The sequence below is a fragment of the Rhinopithecus roxellana genome, chromosome 1, assembly GCF_007565055.1.
Source record: "Rhinopithecus roxellana isolate Shanxi Qingling chromosome 1, ASM756505v1, whole genome shotgun sequence".
NCBI classification, from domain to species: domain Eukaryota; kingdom Metazoa; phylum Chordata; class Mammalia; order Primates; family Cercopithecidae; genus Rhinopithecus; species Rhinopithecus roxellana.
In genome coordinates this window covers 202956206-202979848 of record NC_044549.1, presented here as the reverse complement: position 1 = coordinate 202979848, position 23643 = coordinate 202956206, and the positions used below count along the sequence as shown (strand labels likewise).

Here is a 23643-nt window from a genome sequence, read left to right as displayed (position 1 = left end):
CAATTAGGAGGCTAAGTGAAGTGGCTCACACCTGTAATCTCAGCACTTTGGGAGGCTGAGGCGAACACCTGAGGTCAGGAGTCAGAGAGCAGCCTGGCCAAAATGGCAAAACCCCGTCTGTATTAAAAATACAAATATTAGCCGGGCATGGTGGCAGGTGCCTGTAGTACCAGCTACTCAGGATGCTGAGGTGGGAGGATTGCTTGAGTGTGGGAGGTGGAGCTGGCAGTGAGCCGAGATCACGCCACCGCACTCCAGCCTGGGTGACAGAGTAAGACCCTGTCTCAAAAAAAAAAAAAAAAAAAAGTTAGAAGTCTAGTACAGGAACCATGCCACACGTCGAGTCAGCCAAGGGCAAGGTAAGGAGAGTGATGAGGAAAAAGGGATGGCTGCCCTCCTTGGTGCTGTTCTGCCAAAGAGCTCAGATTCTTTGCGGGGTGGCAGATGAGGACAGGAACAGCTGGGGTGTGGAAAGCGTTGCTGTCTGGGGAGAGCGGAGGGTGAGGTGTTTCTCACGGGTGCATCCAGTGACTCAGCAGGACCGTGGAGCTCATGAGGCCTCCTGTTTCCTGCCTTAGAATCACATGGAAGTGAGCAGAGGGTGGGTCATCAGGACAGGGCTCTCCGAGGAGCGGAAGCGCCTTCAATGCAGGCCTGTGGGCAGGAGCGTGGGGCGCACACACGCCTGGGTGACCTCTACGTATATAGAGAGCCTCCCTGGCCCTCCTGGAAAGAGTCCTGGAAAGACAACCTTCAGGTCCAGCCCTGGGGCTGCAGGGGTGGGCCCCACTCTGAAGAGCCAGCCTTTCTCCAGGTTCTTTCTCTCCCATTCTGATTCTTGACACCAGATGCAGGTAAGCAGAGATGAAAGGGTGAGGTGGCGGCCAGGGAACAGCGTAGCCTCGCAGATGAGAGTGCCTGTTTCCACTCCAGTGGGCCTGGCTCTGCAGCTTGGCGGCTGCGTGGCTTTGCGCAATTCACTTACCTTCTCCTTTTGCCTCCGTCTGTCAACTTCTGGCCTTTGCACCTAGGATACTCTTCCCTGCCTAGTACCTCACTGTCCCTCAAGTTTGGGCATGGGCAGCCTTTCCTGCGGGAGGCTTCGTTTTGCTTCTGCCAGATAGGATTCGGTTCCTCCATGGGCTTCCATGACGCCTTAAGTTGGATGCCTCTGCCTGGTACTTACTGCAACCAGCGGCGAATCCAGCGAGTCTGCAGCAAACCCAATCCTTGCCTTCTCGGGGGAAACATTCAGCTGAGGGGCAGAAGTGGGTTTAAGGCAGAGGGAGAGGCCGAGGCAAGTTTTAGAGAAGGAGTGAAAGTTTATTAAAACTTTCAGAGCAGAAATGAAAGGAAGTAAAGTATACTTAGAAGACGGCCAAGTGCGCGACTTGAGAGACCCAAGCGTGCTGTTCAGCCCTTGACTGGGGTTTTCTACGCTGGGATGGTTCCGCGGTCTGCGTCTCTTCTCCCCTGATCTTCCCTTGGGGTGGGCTGTCCGCACACCCCAAGTCCGCCGCACAGGCACTTGGGAGGGGCCGCATGCGCAGTGGGTTTCCTGAAGTCGTGCGCATGCTCACTTGAGGCGCTGTTCCCTTACAGCGGAGCGGCGCTGGAGGACCCTCAGGAACCAGCTAAACTCCGCCATTTTGCTTCTTAGTGCACATGCTTGGGCGCTCACGCCCAACCCCTGAGCTCTTACCAGGAAGCTGTTGATCACCAGGTTGAGGTATTTTCCATCTGTTGGGAGACTGTCTTTCCCTGACGCTGGCTGTGACCAATTATTATTTTAGAAAGACAGTGTGACAACTGCCTGGCCATCCCCTCATAGTCACCGGACGTTACTGGGGTCGGGGCCTTCTCCGGCCCTGCTCGTGTCTGCTCTAACACTTAGCACACTTCATTAGGATTGCTTTTTTCCAGCCTGACCCACATGGTGAAAACCCGTCACTACTAAAAGCACAGAATTAGCTGGGGTGGTGGCGGGTGCCTGTAATTCCAGCCACTAGGGAGGCTGAGGCAGGAGAATCGCTGGAACCCGGGAGCTGGAGGTTGCGGTGAGCCGAGATTGTGCCACTGCACTCCAGCCTGGGCGACAGAAGCGAAACTCTGTCTCAAAAAAACAAAACAAAACAAAAAAGCAAAAACCCAGAATTGCTTTTTGCCTTAGCTGTGTCCCCAGTAAACTTTAAGCTCCTCAAGAAAAGGGATTACATCTTTTTCGTCGTGATATCCCTAGCCCCCAGCAAGTGCCTGTCAGGTAATGATCACTTAATAAATATCCGACTGAAGGAAGAATGAAAGAAAAGGCTTGCTAGGTGGCGAGGGAGATCCAGGGGGGCAGAGAACGTGAGTTCTCTTCCTCCATGGAATTGAGCCCATCACTTCTGTTGTTGCCCTGACATCTAGCCGATGACTTGCTCACCTAGCCAGGACCTCAGGACAGAACAAGGAACTCCCCAACAGCCTGGTTTTAAGGTTTTACCTTCTGATCTTGCTTGTCTCTTCAGATATCAAATTAGCCCACCTCTTTGCTCACCTCCTGGTTCACATTTTTGGAAGCGTTTCTCCAAATGTTACGATTTCTAGGGGGAATAAAGTCAGGAAGAGGAGGTGAAATTCACACGAGGCCGCAGCACGGCAAGCGCTTTTAGTGTTTGACTGGCGGACAGCCAGGCCTCTGAATTCCACTCATCCAAAAGCCATGCTCCAGCTGGTAGTTTTCCCCTCGTTGTCCATCATTTTTAGTTTCCCCTTTAAGACTTTTCTGAGCTGGGCGCGGTGACTCACGCCTGTAATCCCAGCACTTTGGGAGGCCGAGGCGGGTGAATCACCTGAAGTCAGGAGTTCAAGACCTGCTTGGCCAACCTGGAGAAACCCGGTCTCTACCAAAAATACAAAATTAGCCGGGCGTAGTGGTGGGCACCTGTAATCCCAGCTACTCAGGAGTCTGAGGCAGGAGAATCGCTTGAACCCAGGAAGTGGAGGTTGCAGTGAGCCAAGACCGGGACATTGCACTCCAGCCTGGGCAACAAGAGTGAAACTCTGTCTCAAAAAAAAGAAAAAAAAAGACTTTTCTGATGGGAAAATTTGTGTAGAAGAGATTGTCAGGGGGGTGGATGTTGGTGAAGTGTCTAGACAGTCCTTTCTCAAAGGTGGTGTGATTTGAAGGCACTGAATGCGTTCCTGCACTAGGGCGTCTCCTGGCCCTATGATCTAGAGCACCTGCTTGAGAGGCCACCACACACCCATCTTTCCTTGGGCCCCCGCCAGTCATCTGAGTAGGCAGTGGGTTAAAGTTGAGAGTTGCTGACACCCTGGGTGGTTAATTTGCCTCAATGCAGAATTACACACTGAAAGCCTCGCACTGCATGATGGGACCCTCTCGGAGGGAGGCTGTGCGGACATGCGGGGGCATCGCAGCGCTGTGGGCCGCTGTGAGGGGGGCTGTTCTCCACAGTCGCCCGGCTCCCAGGAGCAGGACAGGCTCCTTGCTGTGACTGAGGAGTCCAGTGGCCTGCCAGCCAGAGGGTTGACGGGGAAGAGACACCCCATCCCTCCCGATTCCTGATCCCACCCTGCCCCAGGACCCTTGGGTCGCCGGGGTAAGGGTCACCGTTAGTTCATATCCTACCCCCACCCTCCCCGTGCACCCCTCCCCTCTCCTACCCCCACCCTCCCAGGACACCCCTCCCCTCTCCTACCCCCACCCTCCCCGTGCACCCCTCCCCTCTCCTACCCCCACCCTCCCAGGACACCCCTCCCCTCTCCTACCCCCACCCTCCCAGGACACCCCTCCCCTCTCCAGCCCCCACCCTCCCGTGCACCCCTCCCCTCTCCTACCTCCACCCTCCCAGGGCACCCCCTCCCCTCTCTCCAGCCCCCACCCTCCCCGTTGCACCCCTCCCCTCTCCTACCTCCACCCTCCCAGGGCACCCCTCCCCTCTCCAGCCCCCACCCTCCCCGTGCACCCCTCCCCTCTCCTACCCCCACCCTCCCAGGACACCCCTCCCCTCTCCTACCCCCACCCTCCCAGGACACCCCTCCCCTCTCCAGCCCCCACCCTCCCCGTGCACCCCTCCCCTCTCCTACCCCCACCCTCCCAGGACACCCCTCCCCTCTCCAGCCCCCACCCTCCCCGTGCACCCCTCCCCTCTCTACCCCCACCCTCCCCGTGCACCCCTCCCCTCTCCTACCCCCACCCTCCCAGGACACCCCTCCCCTCTCCAAGCCCCACCCTCCCCGTGCACCCCTCCCCTCTCCTACCTCCACCCTCCCAGGGCACCCCTCCCCTCTCCTACATCCACCGTCCCAGGACACGCCTCCCCTTTCCTGCCTCTACCCTCCCAGGACACCCCTCCCCTCTTCTGCCCCCACCCTCCCCGTGCACCCCTCCCCTCTCCTACCCCCACCCTCTCCGTGCAACCCTCCCCTCTCCTGCCCCCACCCTCCCAGGACACCCCTCCCCTCTCCTACACCCACCGTCCCAGGACACCCGTCCCCTCTCCTACCCCCACCCTCCCGATGCACCCCTCCCCTCCCCTGCCCCCACCCTCCCAGGACACCCCTCCCCTCTGCTGAGATCCGGACTCCTTTTCATCTGGGACAAGCTCTTTATTCACTGTGGGAGACATGGCTTGGAGGGCTAATACCCAATGGACAGGGCATGCGGTCAAGGCAACTCATCGTAACGAAATCGAAGAATTGCAGCCAAAAGTTCCCTGTGGGGAGGGGAGGGGCAGGAGATGAGCATGGGCTAAGATTAGAGGAAGCAAAGGTCACGGAGGGCTGTGGGGTAGGGTGAGGGAGAGGGGCCAAAGCATACCCCCAAACTAAACAGCCTGCTCAGTGTTCTGTCTCAGTGTTTGTCGTCTTTACCATAAGCTACAGTCTGGCCGGGGTCGGTGGCTCACGCCTGTAATTCCAACACTTTGGGAAGCTGAGGCAGGCGGATCACTTGAGACCAGGAGTTCAAGACCAGCCTGGCCAACATGGTGAAACCCCGTCTCTACCAAAAATACAAAAATCAGCTGGGCATGGTGGTGGGCGGCTGTAGTCCCAGCTACTGGGGAGGCTGAGGCAGAAGGATCGCTTGAACCTGGGAGGTGGAGGTTGCAGTGAGCTGAGATCACGCCACTGCTCCAGCCTGGGCGACGGAGCGAGACTTCGTCTCCAAAAAAAAAAAAAAAACCTAGTCTGAAAAAATAGAAAACACTTGACAAACCAAGTTTCTAAAAAAAATTTTGAGGCCGGGCGCGGTGGCTCAAGCCTGTAATCCCAGCACTTTGGGAGGCCGAGACGGGCGGATCACGAGGTCAGGAGATCGAGACCATCCTGGCTAACATGGTGAAACCCCGTCTCTACTAAAAATACAAAAAACTAGCCGGGCGACCTGGCGGGCGCCTGTAGTCCCAGCTACTCGGGAGGCTGAGGCAGGAGAATGGCGTGAACCCGGGAGGCGGAGCTTGCAGTGAGCTGAGATCCGGCCACTGCACTCCAGCCCGGGCGACAGAGCGAGACTCCGTCTCAAAAAAAAAAAAAAAAAAAATTTTGAGTTCCTAAGTTGTAAAACTGTTTTTAAAAGGATATCATGAAGATGAAATATAGGATAGTGGTTCCTAGGAACGAATCCAGAAAGAAGGCAGTATTGGAGAGGACACACCTGGAACATCAGTGATGTGATGGGTAATGATGTATGTTTTACAATTGGTTGTGTTTACATGGGTGTTAATTATCCCACACAAGTTACACATATATTTTACTCATTATGTTTAATTCTTTTTTAATGCAATTTTTTTTTTTTTTGAGACAGTGTCTCGATCTGTGGTCCAGGCTGGAGTGCAGTGGTGTTATCTCGGCTCACTACAACCTCTGCCTCTCAGGTTCAAGCAATTCTCCTGCCTCAGCCTCCTGAGTAGCTGGGATTACAGGTGCCCGCCACCATGCCTGGCTAAGTTTTGTATTTTTAGTAGAGATGGGGTTTCGCCATGTTGGCCAGGATGTTTTGAACTCCTGACCTCAAGTGATCTGCCCGCCTTGGCCTCCCACAGTGCTGGGATTACAGGCATGAGCCACTGTGCCTGGCCTTTGATGCAAATTTTAAAAATATAATTTCAACTTTTATTTTAGATTCGGGGATACATATGCAGGATTGTTCCATGTGTCTATTGTGTGATGTTGAGGTTAGGGTATGAGTAATTCCCGTCACTCAGGTAGTGAGCTCAGTACCTATAGATAGTTTTTCAGCCCTGGCCCTCCCCTAATGTTTAATTCTTTATGCTCTGAAATATTTCATTATTTATGTGTGATGTAAAGTAATCCCCCCTTATCTGCAGCTTTGCTTTCCAAGGTTTTAGCTATCTGTAGTCAACTGCAGTTTAAAAAACTTACATGAAATATTTTCAATGAGAAAGACCACATCCACATAACTTTTATTACAGTATATTGTTATAACTGTTCTATTTTATTATTGTTGTTGTGAACTTCTTGCTGTGGCTAATTTATAAATTAAACTTTACTATAGGTATGTATGCATATGAAAAAGCATAGTACAGACAGTCCTCTACTTATGATGGTTTGACTTCTAATTTTCCAACTTTACGACAGGTTTCTAGGGACCTAACTCCATCATAAGTTAACTCCTTACACGTTATGATAGGATTATGGTTTCTACCGAATACTCATTGCTTTTGCACCGTCATAAAGTCAAAAGTAAGTTGGGGCTGGGCGCAGTGGCTCACACCTGTAATCCCAACATTTTGGGAGGTGGAAGTGGGAGGATCACTTGAGGCCAGGAGTTTGAGACCAGCTTGAGCAACATAGTGAGACCCTGTCTCTGCAGAACTAAAAAGTTAGCCAGGTATGGCGGCACATGCCTGCGGTCTCAGCTACCCGAGAGACTGAGGTGGGAGGATCACCTGAGCCCAGATCAGGGCTGCAGTGAACAATGATTATGCACTGCACTCCAGCCTGGGTGACAGAGCAAGACCCTGTCTCTAAATAAATAAATAAATAAATAAATAAATAAATAAATAAAATCCTAAGTTGAACCATTGTGAGTCAGGTACTGTCTACTATGTTGCCAGCATGAAATGCCTTTTGGACTTAGGATATTTTGACTTACAATGGGTTTGTAGGAGCACGACCCCATCGTAAGTGGAGAAGCATCTGAATGTACAAGGTTTGGTGTGAGCTGTGGTCTCTGGTATCTGCTGAAGCTCTTGGAACATATCCACTGCAGATATGGAGGACTACTGCGTGTGTGTGTGTGTGTGTGTGTACATACACACATTATACACACATTATACATTATATGTGTATGATATATGTGTGTGCATAGAGAGAGCCTCTGATCCATATCATATATATATAATTTCCTTCCTCCCTTCCCTTCCCTTCGCCTGCCTGCCTGCCTGCCTCCCTTCTCTTGCTCTGTCACCCAGGCTGGAGTGCAGTGGCATGATCTGGGCTCACTGCCACGGCTGCCTCTCGGGCTCCAGTGACTTTCCTGCCTCAAGCTCCTGAGTAGCTTGGATTACAGGCGCCTGCCACGCCCAGCCTTTTTTTTTTTTTTTTTTTTTTTTGAGACGGAGTCTCACTCTGTTGCCCAGGCTGGAGTGCAGTGGCATAATCTTGGCTCACTGCCAGCTCCGCCTCCCAGGTTCAAGCCATTCTCCCACCTCAGCCTCCCGAGTAGCTGGGACCACAGGCACCTGCCACCACGCCCGGCTAATTTTGTTGTATCTTTAGTAGAGATGGGGTGTCACCATGTTGGCTAGGCTGGTCTCGAACTCCTGACCTCATGATCCACCCACCTCAGCTTCCCAAAGTGCTGGGATTACAGGTATGAGCCACTGTGCCCAGCCTATATACACATATTTTCTGATTAAGTGCAAAGCAATGTGTTATAGGAGTGTCAAGAGCCTCAAGGGGCCAAGTGCAGTGACTCATGCCTGTAATCCCAGTACTTTGGGAGTCTGAGATGGGAGGGCCCTTGAGCCAAGGACTTTGAGACCAGCCTGGGCCACATAAGGAGACCTCACCTGTATTACATGTTTTTTTTTTTTTTTTTTCTGAGACAGAGTTTCACGCAGTGCAGTGGTGTGATCTCGGCTCACTGCAACCTCTGCCTCCTGGGTTCAAGTGATTCTTCTGCCTCAGCCTTCTGAGTAGCTGGGATTACAGGCATGCACCACCACACCCAACTAGTTTTGTATTTTTAGTAGAGACGGGGTTTCACCATGTTGGCCAGGCCGGTCTTGAACTCCTGACCTCAGGTGATATGCCTGCCTCGGCTTCCCAAAGTGCTGGGATTACAGGCGTGAGCCACCACAACTGGCCAAAAATAATTTTTTTTAAATTAAAAATAAATAAATAAATAGTCTTAAGGGGAGACAGACATGTAACAGAACTGCACAGTGGGAACAGGCCACTTCCTGGGGATGTCATGACGGTAAGTTTTTTCAGATCCACATTGACGTGCGTCTGCCCAAATATTACTAGTCTGTTTTAATTCATATATTTTATATATATGAGTTCCACTCTTGTTGCCCAGGTTGGAGTGCAATGGCAAGATCTCTGCTTATTGTAACCTCTGCCTCCTGGGCTCAAGCGATTTTCCTGCATCAGCCTCCTGAGTAGCTGGGATTACAGGTGCCCCCCGCCCCCCAGGTCTGGCAAATTTTTTGTATTTTTAATAGAGACGAGGTTTCACCATGTTGATCAGGCTGGTCTCAAACTCCTGACATCAGGTAATCCACCTGCCTTGGCTTCCCAAAGTGCTGGGATTACAGGTGTGAGTCACCGCGCCTGACCTTAATTCATATTTTTCTAAAAAACAAGAAGTTCACATATCAATGAAAATATAAAAGAGAGAAAGGGAGAAAGGAATATAAGAAAAGGAGTGGAAGAGACATTTTATAATTTATCTAGATATGACATTTTAATTGTAATCAGCTTTATTGATATGTAGTTAAAATTCAATACAATTCACCAATTTTAAGTGCATAGTTATGTATTCACCACCAGAATCTAGAGACAGAACGCTTCCACCCCCTCAGAACGCTTCCCATGCCCCATACTAACCCTCTACCCCATTCTCAGCCTGTGACAACCATTCATCTGCTCTCTGTTAAAAGTGCCTTTTCTAGAATTTCATCTGTATAGAAACATGTGAGTAGTCTTTTGTTTCTGGCTTCTTTCACTTAACATCATGCTTCTGAGATTCATCCATGTTGTTATATGTATCAGAAATTTACTCATTTTATTACCTAATAGAACTCGTGTGTATGATAACACAATTTGTCTTGATTCACCTATTGATTACTGATAAGTATTTGGGTAATTGCAAGTTTTTAAATTGATTTTTTTATTGTGGTAAAGTATGTAACATCAAATTTGTCTTTTTAACCATTTTATTTCATTTCATTTCACTTCATTTCATTTCATTTCATTTCATTTCATTTTTGAGACGGAGTCTCGCTGTGTCGCCCAGGCTGGAGTGCAGTGGCTGGATCTCAGCTCACTGCAAGCTCCGTCTCCCGGGTTCCCACCATTCTCCCGCCTCAGCCTCCGAGTAGCTGGGATTACAAGCGCCCGCCACCGCGCCCGGCTAGTTTTTTGTATTTTTAGTAGAGACGGGGTTTCACCGTGTTAGCCAGGAGGGTCTCGATCTCCTGACCTCGTGATCCACCCGCCTCGGCCTCCCAAAGTGCTGGGATTACAGGCTTGAGCCACCGCGCCCGGCCCTTTTTAACCATTTTAAAGTGTACAATTCAGTGACAGTAATTACATTTGCAATGATGTACAACCATTACCATTATCTATTTCCAACACTTTTCTTCACCCTAAACAGAAAGTCTGTAACCATTACACCGTGGGCAGTGTCACCCCAAACAGAAAGTCTGTAACCATAACACCGTGGGCAGTGTCACCCCAAACAGAAAGTCTGTAACCATTACACCGTGGGCAGTGGCCCGAATCTGGTCATAGCTACTCTGGAGGCTCAGGCTGGAGGATCATTTGAGCCCAGGAGTTGAAGACCAGCTGGGGCAACATAGTGAGACTGCATCTCCAAAAAAAACCCCAAAACCACCAGGCGTGGTGGCTCACGCCTGTAATCCCAGCACTTTGGGAGGCCGAGGCAGGTGGATTACCTGAGGTCAGGAGTTCAAGACCAGCCTGGCCAACATGGTGAAACCCCGTCTCTACTAAAAATACAAAAATTAGCCCGGCATGGTGGTGGGCGCCTGTAGTCCCAGCTACTTGGCAGGAGAATTGCTTGAGCCCGGGAGGCAGAGGTTGCAGTGAGCTGAGATCGTGCTACTGCACTCCAGCCCGGGTGACAAGAGTTAGACTCTTCTAAAAAAAAACCCCAAAAAATAAAACAAAAAAAACCAAACCTCTGTAACCATTAAACAATAACTCCCCATTCTCTCCTCCCTACAGTCCCTGGTAACCTCCAATCTACTTTCTTTCTCCGTAAATTTGTTGTTTTGAATATTTCATATAAGTGGAATCATATATTTGTCCTTTAGTGTCTGGCTTATTTCATTTAGCATGATTTTGTTTTTGAGATGGAGTCGCTTGCTCTTGTCACCCAGGCTGGAGTGCAGTCGCGTGATCTTGGCTCACTGCAGCCTCCGCCTCTCAGGGTCAAGCGATTTTCCTGCCTCAACCTCCGAGTAGCTGGGATTATAGGCAAGCACCCAGCCGACATTTAAATTTTAAGCAGTCTGATTAATCATGTTTTGTGGATTGTGCTTTTTGCATTTTATTAAGAAACCTTTATCTAACCCAAGGTCCCAGTGTTTTTGTTTTATTCTAGAAATTTTATAAAGCTTTTAGACCCATGCTCCATTTCAAGTGAATTTTTGAATATGTTATGAAGTAATAGTGAAGGCAGTTTTGTTTTGCGTATGTATTGTTCCAGCACCATTTGTGGAAGAGACTTTTTCCCACTGAATTGTTATCTTCTTAAAAAATCATTTATCGGCCGGGCACGGTGGCTCACGCCTGTAATCCCAGCACTTTGGGAGCCCAAGGCGGGTGGATCACACGGTCGGGAGATCAAGACCGTCCTGGCTAACACGGTGAAACCCTGTCTCTACTAAAAATACAAAAAATTAGCCAGGCGTGCTGGCAGGCGCCTGTAATCCCAGCTACTTGGGAGGCTGAGGCAAGAGAATCGCTTGAACCCGGGAGGTGGAGGTTGCAGTGAGCCAAGATCATGCCACTGCACTCCAGCCTGGGTGACAGAGTGAGACTCCGTCTCAAGAAAAAAAAAAAATCATTTGTCATGGATTGGGTCTATTTCTGAGCTCCAGCCTGTTCCAGTAGTCCACATATGTGTCCTTACGCCGCGACTTCAGTGTCTTCAGTTACTGTAGCTTTGTAAGTCTTGAAAGCACATGGCGTAAGTTGTAAGTCTTGAAAGCACATGGCGTAAGTTGTAAGTCTTGAAAGCACATGGCGTAAGTTGTAAGTCTTGAAAGCACATGGCGTAAGTTCTCCAGCTTTGTTTTTCAAAATTCCTTTGGCCAATCTTCAAAACTGCTTTGCATTTCCATATAAATTTGGATTCAGGTTGTCAATTGCTATAACAAAACTCTCCTCGGATTTTGACTGAGATTGCTTTAAATCTATGCATCAATTTAGGGAGAGCATGTTAACGATTTTGAGTCTTCTGGTTCAGGAGCATGGTATGTGTCTCCATTTATTTAGGTCTCCATTCATTTTCTCAGCAATGCTTTGCAATTCTTACTATACAGGTCTTGCAGATATTTTGTTAAATTCATCCATATGTATTATATTTTTATGCTATTGTAAATATATTTTAATTTCAATCCTCAATTTGTCATTGCTTGTATATAGAAATACAATAGAATAGAACTTTGGTATATTAATCTTTTATTCTATGACCTTGCTAAACTCACCTGTTAGTTCTAATAATGTTTAGGATTTTCTACATAATGTGATCACATTATCTGTGAATAATAACAATGTTACTTTTTTTTTTTTTGAGATGGAGTCTTGCTATGTCACCCACCCAGCCTGGAGTACAGTGGCATGATCTCAGCTCATTGCAACCTCCGCCTCCCGGGTTCAAGCAATTCTCCTGCCTCAGCCACCCCAGTAGCTGGATTACAGGCGCCCGCCACCGTGCTTGGCTAATTTTTGTATTTTTAGTAGAGATAGGGTTTCACCATGTTGGCCAGGCTGGTCTTGAACTCCTGACCTCATGATCCACCCACCTCGGGCTCCCAAAGTGCTGGGATTACAGGCGTGAACCACCACGCCTGGCCGGCAATGTTACTTCTTTCTTTCCTATCTGTATGGCTTTTGCTTCCTTTTATTTTCGTATTGCGCTGGCTAGGACTGGCACAACGTTGAATAAAAGTGGGGACAATGGACATCATGAAGCCACCTTTAAACATTTATTTTTGTCGGATAGAAATAATCACTGGCTGTAATAGAGGCATAAACAAAATATGATGGAATGCAAACTATTTATGTGTGGACAGGGGTTAGTAGAAAAGGAAACAATTAAATCCTAGTCCCTGGGGAAGATTCATAAGGAGCAGTTTTTAAGCAGGTTGCTTGGCTCATTGGTCTGTCCCTGGAAGGTGGCGGTTTCTGTAGTGTTTCCCCCAGCCATCACATGCTGCTGGAGTTCCCTTCCCCATCCCCCCACAGCAGAGCTGCCGCAACTCCCTTTCTATCTGTCCCAGAATGCTGTCCTCTCCCTGCACGCCGGCACGCTCTCAGACCATCCCCCGACAGCAGAGCTGCCGCGACTCTCTATCTGTTCCAGGATGCTGTCCTCTGCCTGCACGCCGGCAAGCTCACGGACTTGCTCCCGTATCCTGGGGCTGAGCCTTGGGACTGCAGCCCTGTTTGCTGCTGGGGCCAACATGGCACTCCTCTTTCCTAACTGGGATGTGACCTACCTGTTGAGGGGCCTCATTGGCAAGCATGCCATGCTGGGAACTGGGCTCTGGGGAGGAGGCCTCATGGTAAGTGTCTGGGGTTCCCTGAACGCGAACTCTCAAAGAGATCCCTGGCGGGGAGCAGGAAGGTGGCACGGGAAGAGTGTTTTGATTCCTTGCAGGAAAGTTTATTCTAACAAGCTGGTCTTGGGTCTGCAGAAGCTTTAAGAGACAGGAAGACTAACTTGGGACCAGGCAGATCAGGTGTGAAAGTTAACATCCACACATCCACAGCGTTAGATCAGGCTAGTCACCCAACTGTGGGTCCCTGGAGTCAGAGTCAAGAGGACAACTGAGTTCATGGGAGGTGCCCAGCCACTCTATTTCAACAGCTGTGGGCAGCACCTAGAAACAGCTGGCAAAGTAAATTTCCCCATCTCAACATTCTTCTCTCTCCTGCAGGTACTCACTGCCGCTATCCTCATCTCCTTGATGGGCTGGAGATACGGCTGCTTCAGTAAGAGTGGGCTCTGTCGAAGCGTAAGCACCAGATTCCACTCTTCTAACACTGAGAATGTCTCCACCTCCATTACTCTAGAGGCAGGACGGTAAAGAGGCAGTTTTGGTCTTGGGGCCTGAAGTCAGGTCCTCACTGTGACCCTCGGTACTGCTAAGTTCTTTGGCAAGTTGCTTCATCTTTCCAGTTTCAGGCTTTCATCTATAAAATGGGAGCTGAGCAAGTCAAGGGAGTAGTGCTTAGTGAAGCCCAGATGTCTGTACCAGTGTGAGGAACTGTTATTCTCTTAGCGTGCTGGACAATATGGACTGAGTTATGACACTGTAATCAAGTGTCATTGATAGAAATTTTCCTAGTTATTTTAACTAATATTTTCTTAGAACAGGAAACTTTTCCAGAGATCATCTAATCACTAGATTCTAATCTAACCCCTCCATTTTACAGATAAACTGAGGCCCAGAATAAATTTGTACCTTATTAATTACAGCAGCAACTGTATAAACTTGAAAGATCTTGGCCGGGCGCGGTGGCTCAAGCCTGTAATCCCAGCACTTTGGGAGGCCGAGGCGGGCGGATCACGAGGTCAGGAGATCGAGACCATCCTGGCTAACATGGTGAAACCCCCGTCTCTACTAAAAAAAATACAAAAAACTAGCCAGGCGAGGTGGCGGGCGCCTGTAGTCCCAGCTACTCGGGAGGCTGAGGCAGGAGAATGGCGTAAAACCCGGGAGGCGGAGCTTGCAGTGAGCTGAGATCCGGCCATTGCACTCCAGCCTGGGGGACAGAGCCAGACTCCGTCTCAAAAAAAAAAAAAAAAAAAAACCATATTAAAAAAAAATAAAATAAAAAAATAAAAAAAAAATAAAAAAAAGAAATCTCAGTATATTTGTGTAACACACACACACACTCGGTCTCAGACATAAATCTGTGGCCTTACGGTAACTCCACAGCCTGCTCTGATATCTGCAGCCCACATGTTGGGAAGCCCACTGACTCAGTTACATGTTAAAAAATTAAATATAGGCTGCGCACGGTGGCTCATGCCTGTAATCCCAGCACTTTGGGAGGCTGACGTGGGTAGATCACCTGAAGTCAGGAGTTCGAGACCAGCCTGGCCAACACGGTGAAACCCTGTCTCTACCAAAAATACAAAAATTAGCTGGGCGTGGTGGCGGGGGCCTGTAATCCCAGCTACTTGGGAGGCTGAGGCAGGAAAATCGCTTGAACCCGGGAGGCGGAGGTTGCAGTGAGCCGAGATGGCGCCACTGCACTCCAGCCTGGGCGACAGAGCTAGACCCCTCTCTAAATAAATAAACACTTGCACTTTTCTTTCACTGTCCTCATTCATGTACTATCTGTTCTCAGTCCCATCTGGTTTTCCCCGAGGCACGTAGTTCTGACAGAGTGTGCATCAGAACCACCTGGAGGGCTTTGGCCAGCAAATGGATTGCTGGGCTCCCTCCCCAGAGCTTCTGATTCAGGAGTTGGGGGAGCAGGAAGTTTTGCATTTCTAACAAGTTCTCAGGTGATGTAATGCAGCTGGACAGGCACCCCAGTTTGGGAACCACTGCCCTAGGCTTACTAGTTCATCTTGAATCTTTTAACTCAGAGCCAAAACCTACTATACACCTTTCTCCAATCCCTCTCCAACTCCAAACCAGCTTGACATCAATGGGAAAATGACTCCATGACTCTGAAGAAAAATGTTATGTAGGTATTATTCAAATTTTTAAAATACACATTTTTGGAGGAGGGAGAAAAATATCTAGAACCCTAAGAAAGAATTCAATATGGGCCAGGCACAGTGGCTCATGCCTGTAATCCCAGCAGTTTGGGAGGCTGAAGCAGGCGGATCACAAGGTCCGAGACCAGCCTGACCAACACGGTGAAACCCCGTCTCTACTAAAAATACAAAAATTAGCTGGGTGTGGTGGCGCACACTTGTAGTCCCAGTTACTCGGGAGGCTGAGGCAGGAGAATTGCTTGAACCCAGAGACAGAGGTTGCCGTGAGCTGAGATCGCGCCACTGCACTCCAGCCTGGGCAACAAGAGTGAAGCTCCATCTCAAAAAAAAAAAAAAAAAAAAAAAAAAAAAAAAAAAAAAGGAAAAGGGAGGGAGGGAGGAAGGCAGGCAGGCAATATAGAAGCAGGCTAGAAACCTGTCAAGGAAGGAAACCCAGCTATTTTCTGGGAGGGTAGTGAGGGCACACACCGATCGCCATGGGAGCTCTTGGCTGGAGAAATGCAGCGACAGAAGTGGAGTCATTTCAGAGTCTGGCTGCAGCTCCTCTCTCGCTGTTTCTCTCCCTTCTTTCCCTCCCTCCCACTTCTCTCCTTCCCTTCTTTCCTTCCTTCCTTCCCTCGCTTCCTTCTTTTTATCCTTGATTTGAAAAAGAGAAAAATCAGAGCTGGGAGCCTGGAACTTTTGAAAATGCACCTTTTCCTCAGAAGAGTCAGAGGCGGGCCTGTGATAACCTGCGTCTTCAGCTCAGAGGCTGAATGGCTGTAATCTGCAAAAGGTTTGTGATGCCAAGCTGCCGAGCAGCTCAGGCGAACCTGCTGAGTCAGGGAGATCCGGGGCCAAGACTCTGCGATTCTCCTTCTTGGTCCTTTCTCTCCCAGCCCTTCCTGGCTCTACCTGGAAACCGCTCACTGGCCTCCCCACTTTGGGTATGCTTCTATCTTGTGTGCCATGGATAGAATTCTCCCCCGTGACAGGACAGAACGCCTGAGACCAGAGATGTTAGACCTGTGCAGACCGCCCCACGGGCTCCCGCCGCCACCCGGTCTTAGCTCGCCGTTTCTCCTTCCCTCCGCAGGTGCTTACTGCTCTGTTGGCAAGTGGCCTGGCTTTGCTTGGAGCCCTGATTTGCTTTGTCACTTCTGGAGTTGCTCTGAAAGACGGTCCTTTTTGCATGTTTGATACCTCATCCTTCAATCAGACACAAGCTTGGAAATATGGTTACCCATTCCAAGACCTGCATAGTAGGTAAATGGGTGGAGGCTCGGGCTCGGTCTTCTCAGAGAGAGAGAGGGAGAGAGACAAAAAGACACACAGATGAACTACAAGTTCCTTTGGGTCACACGTCCTAGCATCTTGCTCCTCTGATGCTCAGAAAATTGCAAATGCAGCAGGAATGGTCATCCTCACGAGCCCAATCCCATGACCCAGTCAGGAGAGGCTCCCGTTTTCTACCGGGGTTGCCTGTTTGGCTTTCCTTACTTATTGCCCGACCCCTGGTCTCCTTATTTTTTGGGATAGGAATTATCTGTATGACCGTTTGCTCTGGAACTCCGTCTGCCTGGAGCCCTCTACAGCTGTTGTCTGGCATGTGTCCCTCTTCTCCGCCCTTCTGTGCATCAGCCTGCTCCAGCTTCTCCTGGTGGTCGTTCATGTCATCAACAGCCTCCTGGGCCTTTTCTGCAGCCTCTGTGAGAAGTGACAGGCAGAACCTTCACGTTCAAGCATGAGTGTTTTCATCATTGGTTGCCTGAATCCTTTCTACAAGGAGTGGGTACAAATTATAAACAAACTTTCCCTTTAGGTATCTCTGGAGAAATAATGACAACAAAATTCACTGCATGTCAGTTGAATGATAGAATGCATTTTAAATCACACTGTAATCTTCCAGGTGATCCATGGATAGGACAAATAACTAAGCCATTATAATTGTGTAGGAATGTATAGTTCATAAAATACCCTCCAGCCAGGATCTCGTTTCAGCTTCTTGACAATCCCATACAATTGGCCGTTTGTTACACATCGAGAAGCTGAGGTTCACAGAGGGCGGCAGGCTTGCTACAGAAAATCACACAGTGAAATTCAGGTGAAGTCAGCACCCGACCCCCATCTCCCTGTTTTTCTGTTGTTGTTGAGACAGGGTCTTGCTCTGTTCCCCTGGCTGGAGTACAGTGGCACAATCATAGCTTACTGTAACCTAGAACCCATGCATTCAAGTGATCCTCCTGCCTCAGCCTCTGACTAGCTGGGACTACAGGCACACACCACTCTCCCTGGCTGATTTTAATTTTTGTACAGATGGAGTCTTGCTACATTGCCCAGTCTGGTCTTGAACTCCTGACCTCAAGTGATCCTCCCACCTTGGTCTCCCAAAGTGCTGGATGACAGGCGTGAGTCACTGCGCCTGGCCCCAACCCCCACCTTCTAAATTCAAGGTCTCCAGTTATGATGGACTAAATCGTGTTTCCTCCAAATCCGTAGGTTGAAGCCCTGACCCCCAGTGTGACGGTCTTTGGTGACGGCACTTTTTTTTTTCTTTTTTTTGAGACAGTCTCTCTCTGTCCCCCAGGCTGGAGTGCAGTGGCAAGATCTCGGCTTACTGCAACCTCCACCTCCCAGGTTCAAGCGATTCTCCTGCCTCAGCCTCCTGAGTAGCTGGGATCATAGGCGCCCGCCACACGCCCGGCTAATTTTTCTATTTTTAGTAGAGACAGGGTTTCACCATGTTGGCCAGGCTGGTCTCGAACCCTTGACTGCAAGTGATCCACCCACCTCGGCCTCCAAAAGTGCTGGGATTTCAGGTGTGAGCCACTACGCCCAGCCCTGATGGCACCTTTAAATTAGTAATTAAGGAGAAATGAGACTGGGCGCAGTGGCTCACACCTGTCATTTCAGCATTGTGGGAGGCCGATGTGGGAAGATCACTTGTGACCAGGGGTTTGAGGCTAACCTGGGCAACACAGTGAGACCTCGTCTCAAAAAAAAAAACAACAGATGATTAAATGAGGTCATAAGGGTGGGACCCTAATTAAATAGGACTGGTGTGCTTATAAAAAGAGGAAGAGAGAACAGAGCTCTCTACACTGGCTCGAAGAAAAAGGCCCTGTGAGGACCCAGTGAGAAGGCGGCTGCCTGCAAGCGCAGGGGCGAGGCCTCAGGAGACACCAAACCTGCTGGCACCTGGTTCTTGGACTTCTAGCCTCCAGCACTGTGAGAAAATAAATTTCTGTTGCTTAAGTGGCCCAGTTCCTGGTATTCTGTGACAGCAGCCTGGCAGACTAATACACCAGCGTTCTCTTCACTGGTGTTCCAGAGTTCAACAACTAGACCCTGAGGAGCATCACCTCTGTCCACACAGTTTGGATATCTGTCCCCACCCAAATCTCATGTTGAACTGTGATCCCCAGTGCTAGAGGTGGGGCCTGGCGGAAGGTGTGTGGATCATGAGGTGGATCCCTCATGACTTGGAGCTGTCTTTGCAATAGTGGGTTCCCGCAAGATCTGGTCATTTAGAAGCGTGTGGCACCTCTAGCCTCTCTCTCGCCTGCTCCTGCTCTCACCATGTGACTCACTTGCTCCCTCTTCACCTGCTGCCATGAGTAAAAGCTCTCTGAGGCCTCCTCAGAAGCTGAGTGATGTGGGTGGTATGCTTCTCGTAACGCCTGAGAGCTGTGAGCCAATTAAATCTCTCTTTTTTTTTTTTTTGAGACGGAGTCTCGCTCTGTCGCCCAGGCTGGAGTGCAATGGCACCATCTCGGCTCACTGCAACCTCTGCCTCCCAGGTTCAAGCAATTCTCTTGCCTCAGTCTCCTGAGTAGCTGGGATTACAGGCACCCACCACACGCCTGGCATTTTTTTTTTTTTTTTAGTAGAGACGGCATTTCACCATGTTGGCCAGGCTGGTCTTGAACTCCTGGCCTCAAGCAATCCATTTGCCTTGACCTCCCAAAGTGCTGGGATTACAGGTGTGAGCCACCACACCCGGCCATCTCTTTTTTTAATAAATCACCCCATCTCAGGTATTTCTTTAGAGCAGTGGAAGAACTGCCTAACATACTGTCTCTACAAAAAACTAAAAAATTAGCCAATGGTGGTGGTATGTGACATTGTCTCAGCTACTCGGGATGCTGAGGTGGGAGGATAGCTTGAACCTGGGAGGTTGGGGCTCCAGTGAGCCGTGATCATACCACTGTACTCCAGCCTGGGCGACAAGAGACCCTGCCAAAAAACCCCTGCAAAACCCAAATAGTATATAATGAGTACCCACTCTGTGCCTGGCACTGCCATACATACTGCGGATCCAAAGGTGACCAAGACATGGTCCTTGCCCTTGGATGCTGCCCTGCTCTTGAAGAGCTCTTGTTTAGGTTGGAAACAAACACATCTATCAGTGATTCGAGCATCATATGCAAAGGGCCATGCTAGAGCTCATGCAGGTGCAATGAGAGCTCGGTGGAACAACAAACCTCCTGGCAGAGGATCTGGGAGAACTCAAGGAAGGCCTCGCTTGCACCTGAGCTGATTCTTTTTTTTTTTTTTTTTTTTTTTGAGATGGAGTATCACTCTCTCGCCAGGCTGGAGTGGCATGCAGTGGTGCGATCTCAGCTCACTGCAACCTCCGCCTCCCAGGTTCAAGCAATTCTCCTGCCTCAGCCTCCTGAGTAGCTGGGATTACAGGCACGCACGCCACCATGCCCGGCTAATTTTTTTTGTATTTTTAGTAGAGACGGGGGTTTCACCATATTGGCCAGGCTGGTCTTGAACTCCTGACCTTATGATCTGCCTGCCTCAGCCTCCCCAAGTGTTGGGATTACAAGCGTGAGCCACTGCGCCCGGCCTGAGCTGAGTCTTCAGAGAGCTGGCCCAGCGAACAGGGGAGGGAGGGATCCACAGGCTGGTGTGGTGAACTGTAATGCCACAGCTGCTTTTTTTTTTGAGACGGAGCCTCACTCTGATCACCCAGGCTGGAGTGCAGTGGCAGGATCTCAGTTCCCTGCAACTGCCACCTCCTGGGTTCAATTGATTCTCCTGCCTCAGCCTCCCCAGTAGCTGGGACTGCAGGTGCACACCACCACACCTGGCTAATTTTTTTTTTTTTTTTTTGATTTTTAATAGAAGTGGGGTTTCACCATGTTGGCCAGGCTGGTCTCAAACTCCTGACCTCAGGTGATCCGCCCGCTTCGTCCTCCCAAAGTGCTGGGATTACAGGTGTGAGCCCGACCTCACAGCTGCTTCTCACATGGCACCTAGAAGCAGAGGCCTCCTGCTCTCCTGCTGCAGGGTTTTCAGTCAGGTTAGGCTGGGTGGTGAGAAGAGTCAGAGCGGAATGAAGGACATGCTGGTGGGAGAGTGTGGTATGATGGGCAGGAAGAGGACAAGGCAGGCAGAAGCAGCCTGGGAAGAAACTGGAAGACGGGCACTGGCAAGAAAAGTGGTGGGCAGGCCCCAGAAACGAGTTGGAGAACCCCAGGCTTTGGCCAGGTCCATGGCTCACACCTGTAATCCCAGCACTTTGGGAGGCCAAAGTGGGTGGATCATCTGAGGTCAGGAGTTTGAGAGCAGCCTGGCCAACATCGTGAAACTCCATCTCTACAAAACATACAGAAATTAGCCGGGTGTGGTGGAGGATACCTGTAGTCCCAGCTACTCGGGAGGCTGAGGCAGAAGAATCGCTTGAACCCGGGAGGCGGAGGTTGCAGTGAGCTGAGATCACACCACTGTACTCCAGCCTGGGCGACAGAGAGTGACTCTATCTAAAAAAAAAAAAAAAAAAGCCAGGCCAGGTGTGGTGGCTCATGCCTGTACTACCAGCACTTTAGGAGGCTGAGGTGGGCAAATTATGAGGTCAGGAGTTTGAGACCAGCCTGGCCAATATGGTGAAACCCCATCTCTACAAAAAATATAAAAATTAGCCGGGCGTGGTGGCGGGTGCCTGTAATCCCAGCTACTCTGGAGGCTGAAGCAGGAGAATTGCTTGAACCTGGGAGGCAGAGGTTGCAGTGAACCGAGATCGCACCACTGCACGCCAGCCTGGGTGGCAGAGCAAGATTCCGTCCTGGGAAGAAACAAACAAACCCCCCTAGAAACGAAGTGCACGCAGGCTCTGCTGGAAGGGAATGTGGGGTCCAGTGCTGCTCTGTACCCCCCACCCCAGTCCCCTGGATCCCAGCTTGATTCCTGGACTATTCCATGTCAGTGAGGAGTTGCTGAAGCACTGGGGGCCTCCAGAACACAGAGGTGCCTCCCTCTCCAGGGCTCAGAGGCACGGTTCTGTCATCTGACAGTCCAACCAGCAAAGCTCGTAGGAGGCAGGTCCCTTCAAACACCACCTCACCCTTTCCTCTCCCGGGCTGCAGGCCTGACGGGCCTGCCAGGGTGGGGAATGGGGAAGGTGGACACACAGGCTGTGGGAGACACAAGGAGGCACAGCCTCTTGAGCAGACAGCACATCTTATTCCTGCATATAACTTCGAGGAAGCCTGCCTGGGCCTGTCTCACATTTCCCTCTTGGCTGGTTAGTTTCGGGGTCATGGCTAGGATACGCCTGATATGGAGAAGCTTCTCTTGCTGGGGAAAGGTACTGACACCTCCACACAACTCATGGAGAATTTTTTTTTTTTTTTTTTGAGACAGTCTTGTTCTGTCGCCAGGCTGGAGTGCAGTGGTGTGATCTCGGCTCACTGCAACCTGCGACTCTCTGGTTCAAGCAATTCTCCTGCCTCAGCCTCCCAAGTAGCTGGGATTACAGGCACATGCCACCATGCCCAGCTAATTTTTGTATTTTTAGTAGAGACCGGGTTTCACAGTGTTGGCCAGGATGGTCTTGATCTCCTGAGCTCATGATCTGCCCGCCTTGGCCTCCCAAAGTGCTGGGATTACAGGCGTGAGCCACCGTGCCCGGCCAACTAATGGAGAATTTAAAGATAATTTATATCTAGTTTTGGATGTTAGGCATGCACACACAAGTGCATGCACACTCATACACATCCTCGCCACGAGCCCCATCCTGGCTCAGCCCTATTCTGATGGGTCAGCAGGACCCCAAGGAGAGAAAGGTCGGTCCTTGGCTTTAAGACAGTTCACAGTGGTAAGCTGACTCCTTCTTGCCTCCATTCTTTCAGGAACTGCGTAGTTATATTACAGAACATGACAAGGATTCGAAAAACAGTGTCTCAGCTGGGTGTGATGGCTCATGCCTGTAATCCCAGCACTTTGGAAGGCTGAGGTGGGATAAGTGCTTGAACCCAAGAGTTCAATACCAGCCTGGGCAGCATAGTGAGATCCTGTCTCTACAAAAATTAAAAAGATTAGCCAGGCGTGGTGGCATTCGCCTGAGTCCCAGGTACTCCAGAGGCTGAGGTGGGAGGATTGCTTGAGTCCAGAAGGTCGAGGCTGCCGTGAGCGGTGAGCGCGCCACTGCACTCCAGCCTGAGCAACAGAGCAAGACCCTGTCTTTCAGCCTCCGCAGTAAACAGGGATTACAGGCACAAGCTATCTCATTGGGCCTTAGTTTTTGAAGCTAGCAGAGGCCAAGATACAATAGCCTTCTAAAACAGGACCAGGGACTGGTGCTTATAAGCAGGGAGTGCGGCTGGGCGCGATGGCTCGCGCCTGTAATCCCAGCACTTTGGGAGGCCGAGGTGGGCGGCTCACCTGAGGTCGGGAGTTTGAGACCAGCCTGGCCAATATGGTGAAACCCCATCTCTACTAAAAATACAAAAAAATTAGCCGGGGGTGGTGGCGAGTGCCTGTAATCCCAGCTGCTCGGGAGGCTGAGGGAGGAGAATTGCTTGAACCTGGGAGGTGGAGGTTGCAGTGAGCCGAGATCTTGCCACTGCACTCCAGCCTGGGCGACAGAGCGAGACATCGTTTCAAAATAAATAAATATATAACTTAAAATGCAGGGAATGCACCCTAAGTCTCTCTTCTTTTTTTTTTTTTTGAGACGGAGTCTCGCTGTGTCGCCAGGCCGGAGTGCAGTGGCTTGATCTGGGCTCACCCACCGCAAGCTGCGCCTCCCGGGTTCAATAGCTTATTCTGCCTCGGCCTCCGGAGCAGCTGGGATTACAGGCGCCCGTCACCTCGCCCGGCTAATGTTTGTACTTTTAGCAGAGACAGGGTTTCACCATGTTGGCCAGGCTGGTCTTGAACTCCTCCTGACTCTGGTGATCCTCCCGCCTCGGCCTCCCCAAATGATGGGATTACACGCGTGAGCCCCCGCTCCTGGCCGCCGCAATGATTTTTGCACCAACCTAATACCTCAGGTCCAAGAGCCTCAGGCCCGGCGTCTATTTCCTCCGACGGCGGCGTGGCCGATACCGCCCAAGGCGGGTGGAAGCGGTCGCGGGTCCGGGCGCAACCAGTTCCCGCCCAGCAGCCGGTGCGCAGGCGCGGGCAGGGCGGGGCGGGGGCTGGGGGCGGGGGCTGGGGGCGGGGGCTGGGGGCGGGGGCTGGGGGCG

At 50.5% G+C, this 23643-nt stretch overlaps 1 protein-coding gene and 1 long non-coding RNA gene across 2 annotated transcripts; one reads left to right on the top strand and one right to left on the bottom strand.

The window, feature by feature from the left end:
- The first annotated feature begins 508 nt into the window (after positions 1-508).
- TM4SF19 (transmembrane 4 L six family member 19) lies at positions 509-17156 on the top strand. The gene is made up of 5 exons (XM_010381194.2): positions 509-854; positions 12812-13013; positions 13389-13466; positions 16263-16432; positions 16706-17156. The coding sequence occupies exons 2-5, from the start codon at positions 12813-12815 to the stop codon at positions 16884-16886; spliced, it is 630 nt and encodes a 209-aa protein (XP_010379496.1). The 5' UTR covers positions 509-854; position 12812; the 3' UTR covers positions 16887-17156.
- Positions 17029-23549, bottom strand: LOC115899228. Its single transcript, XR_004058936.1, has 2 exons — positions 23444-23549; positions 17029-17242 (listed from the first exon to the last, which is right to left on the bottom strand). It is a non-coding gene; the product is annotated as an uncharacterized LOC115899228 (long non-coding RNA).
- Between the last annotated feature and the right edge of the window lie 94 nt (positions 23550-23643).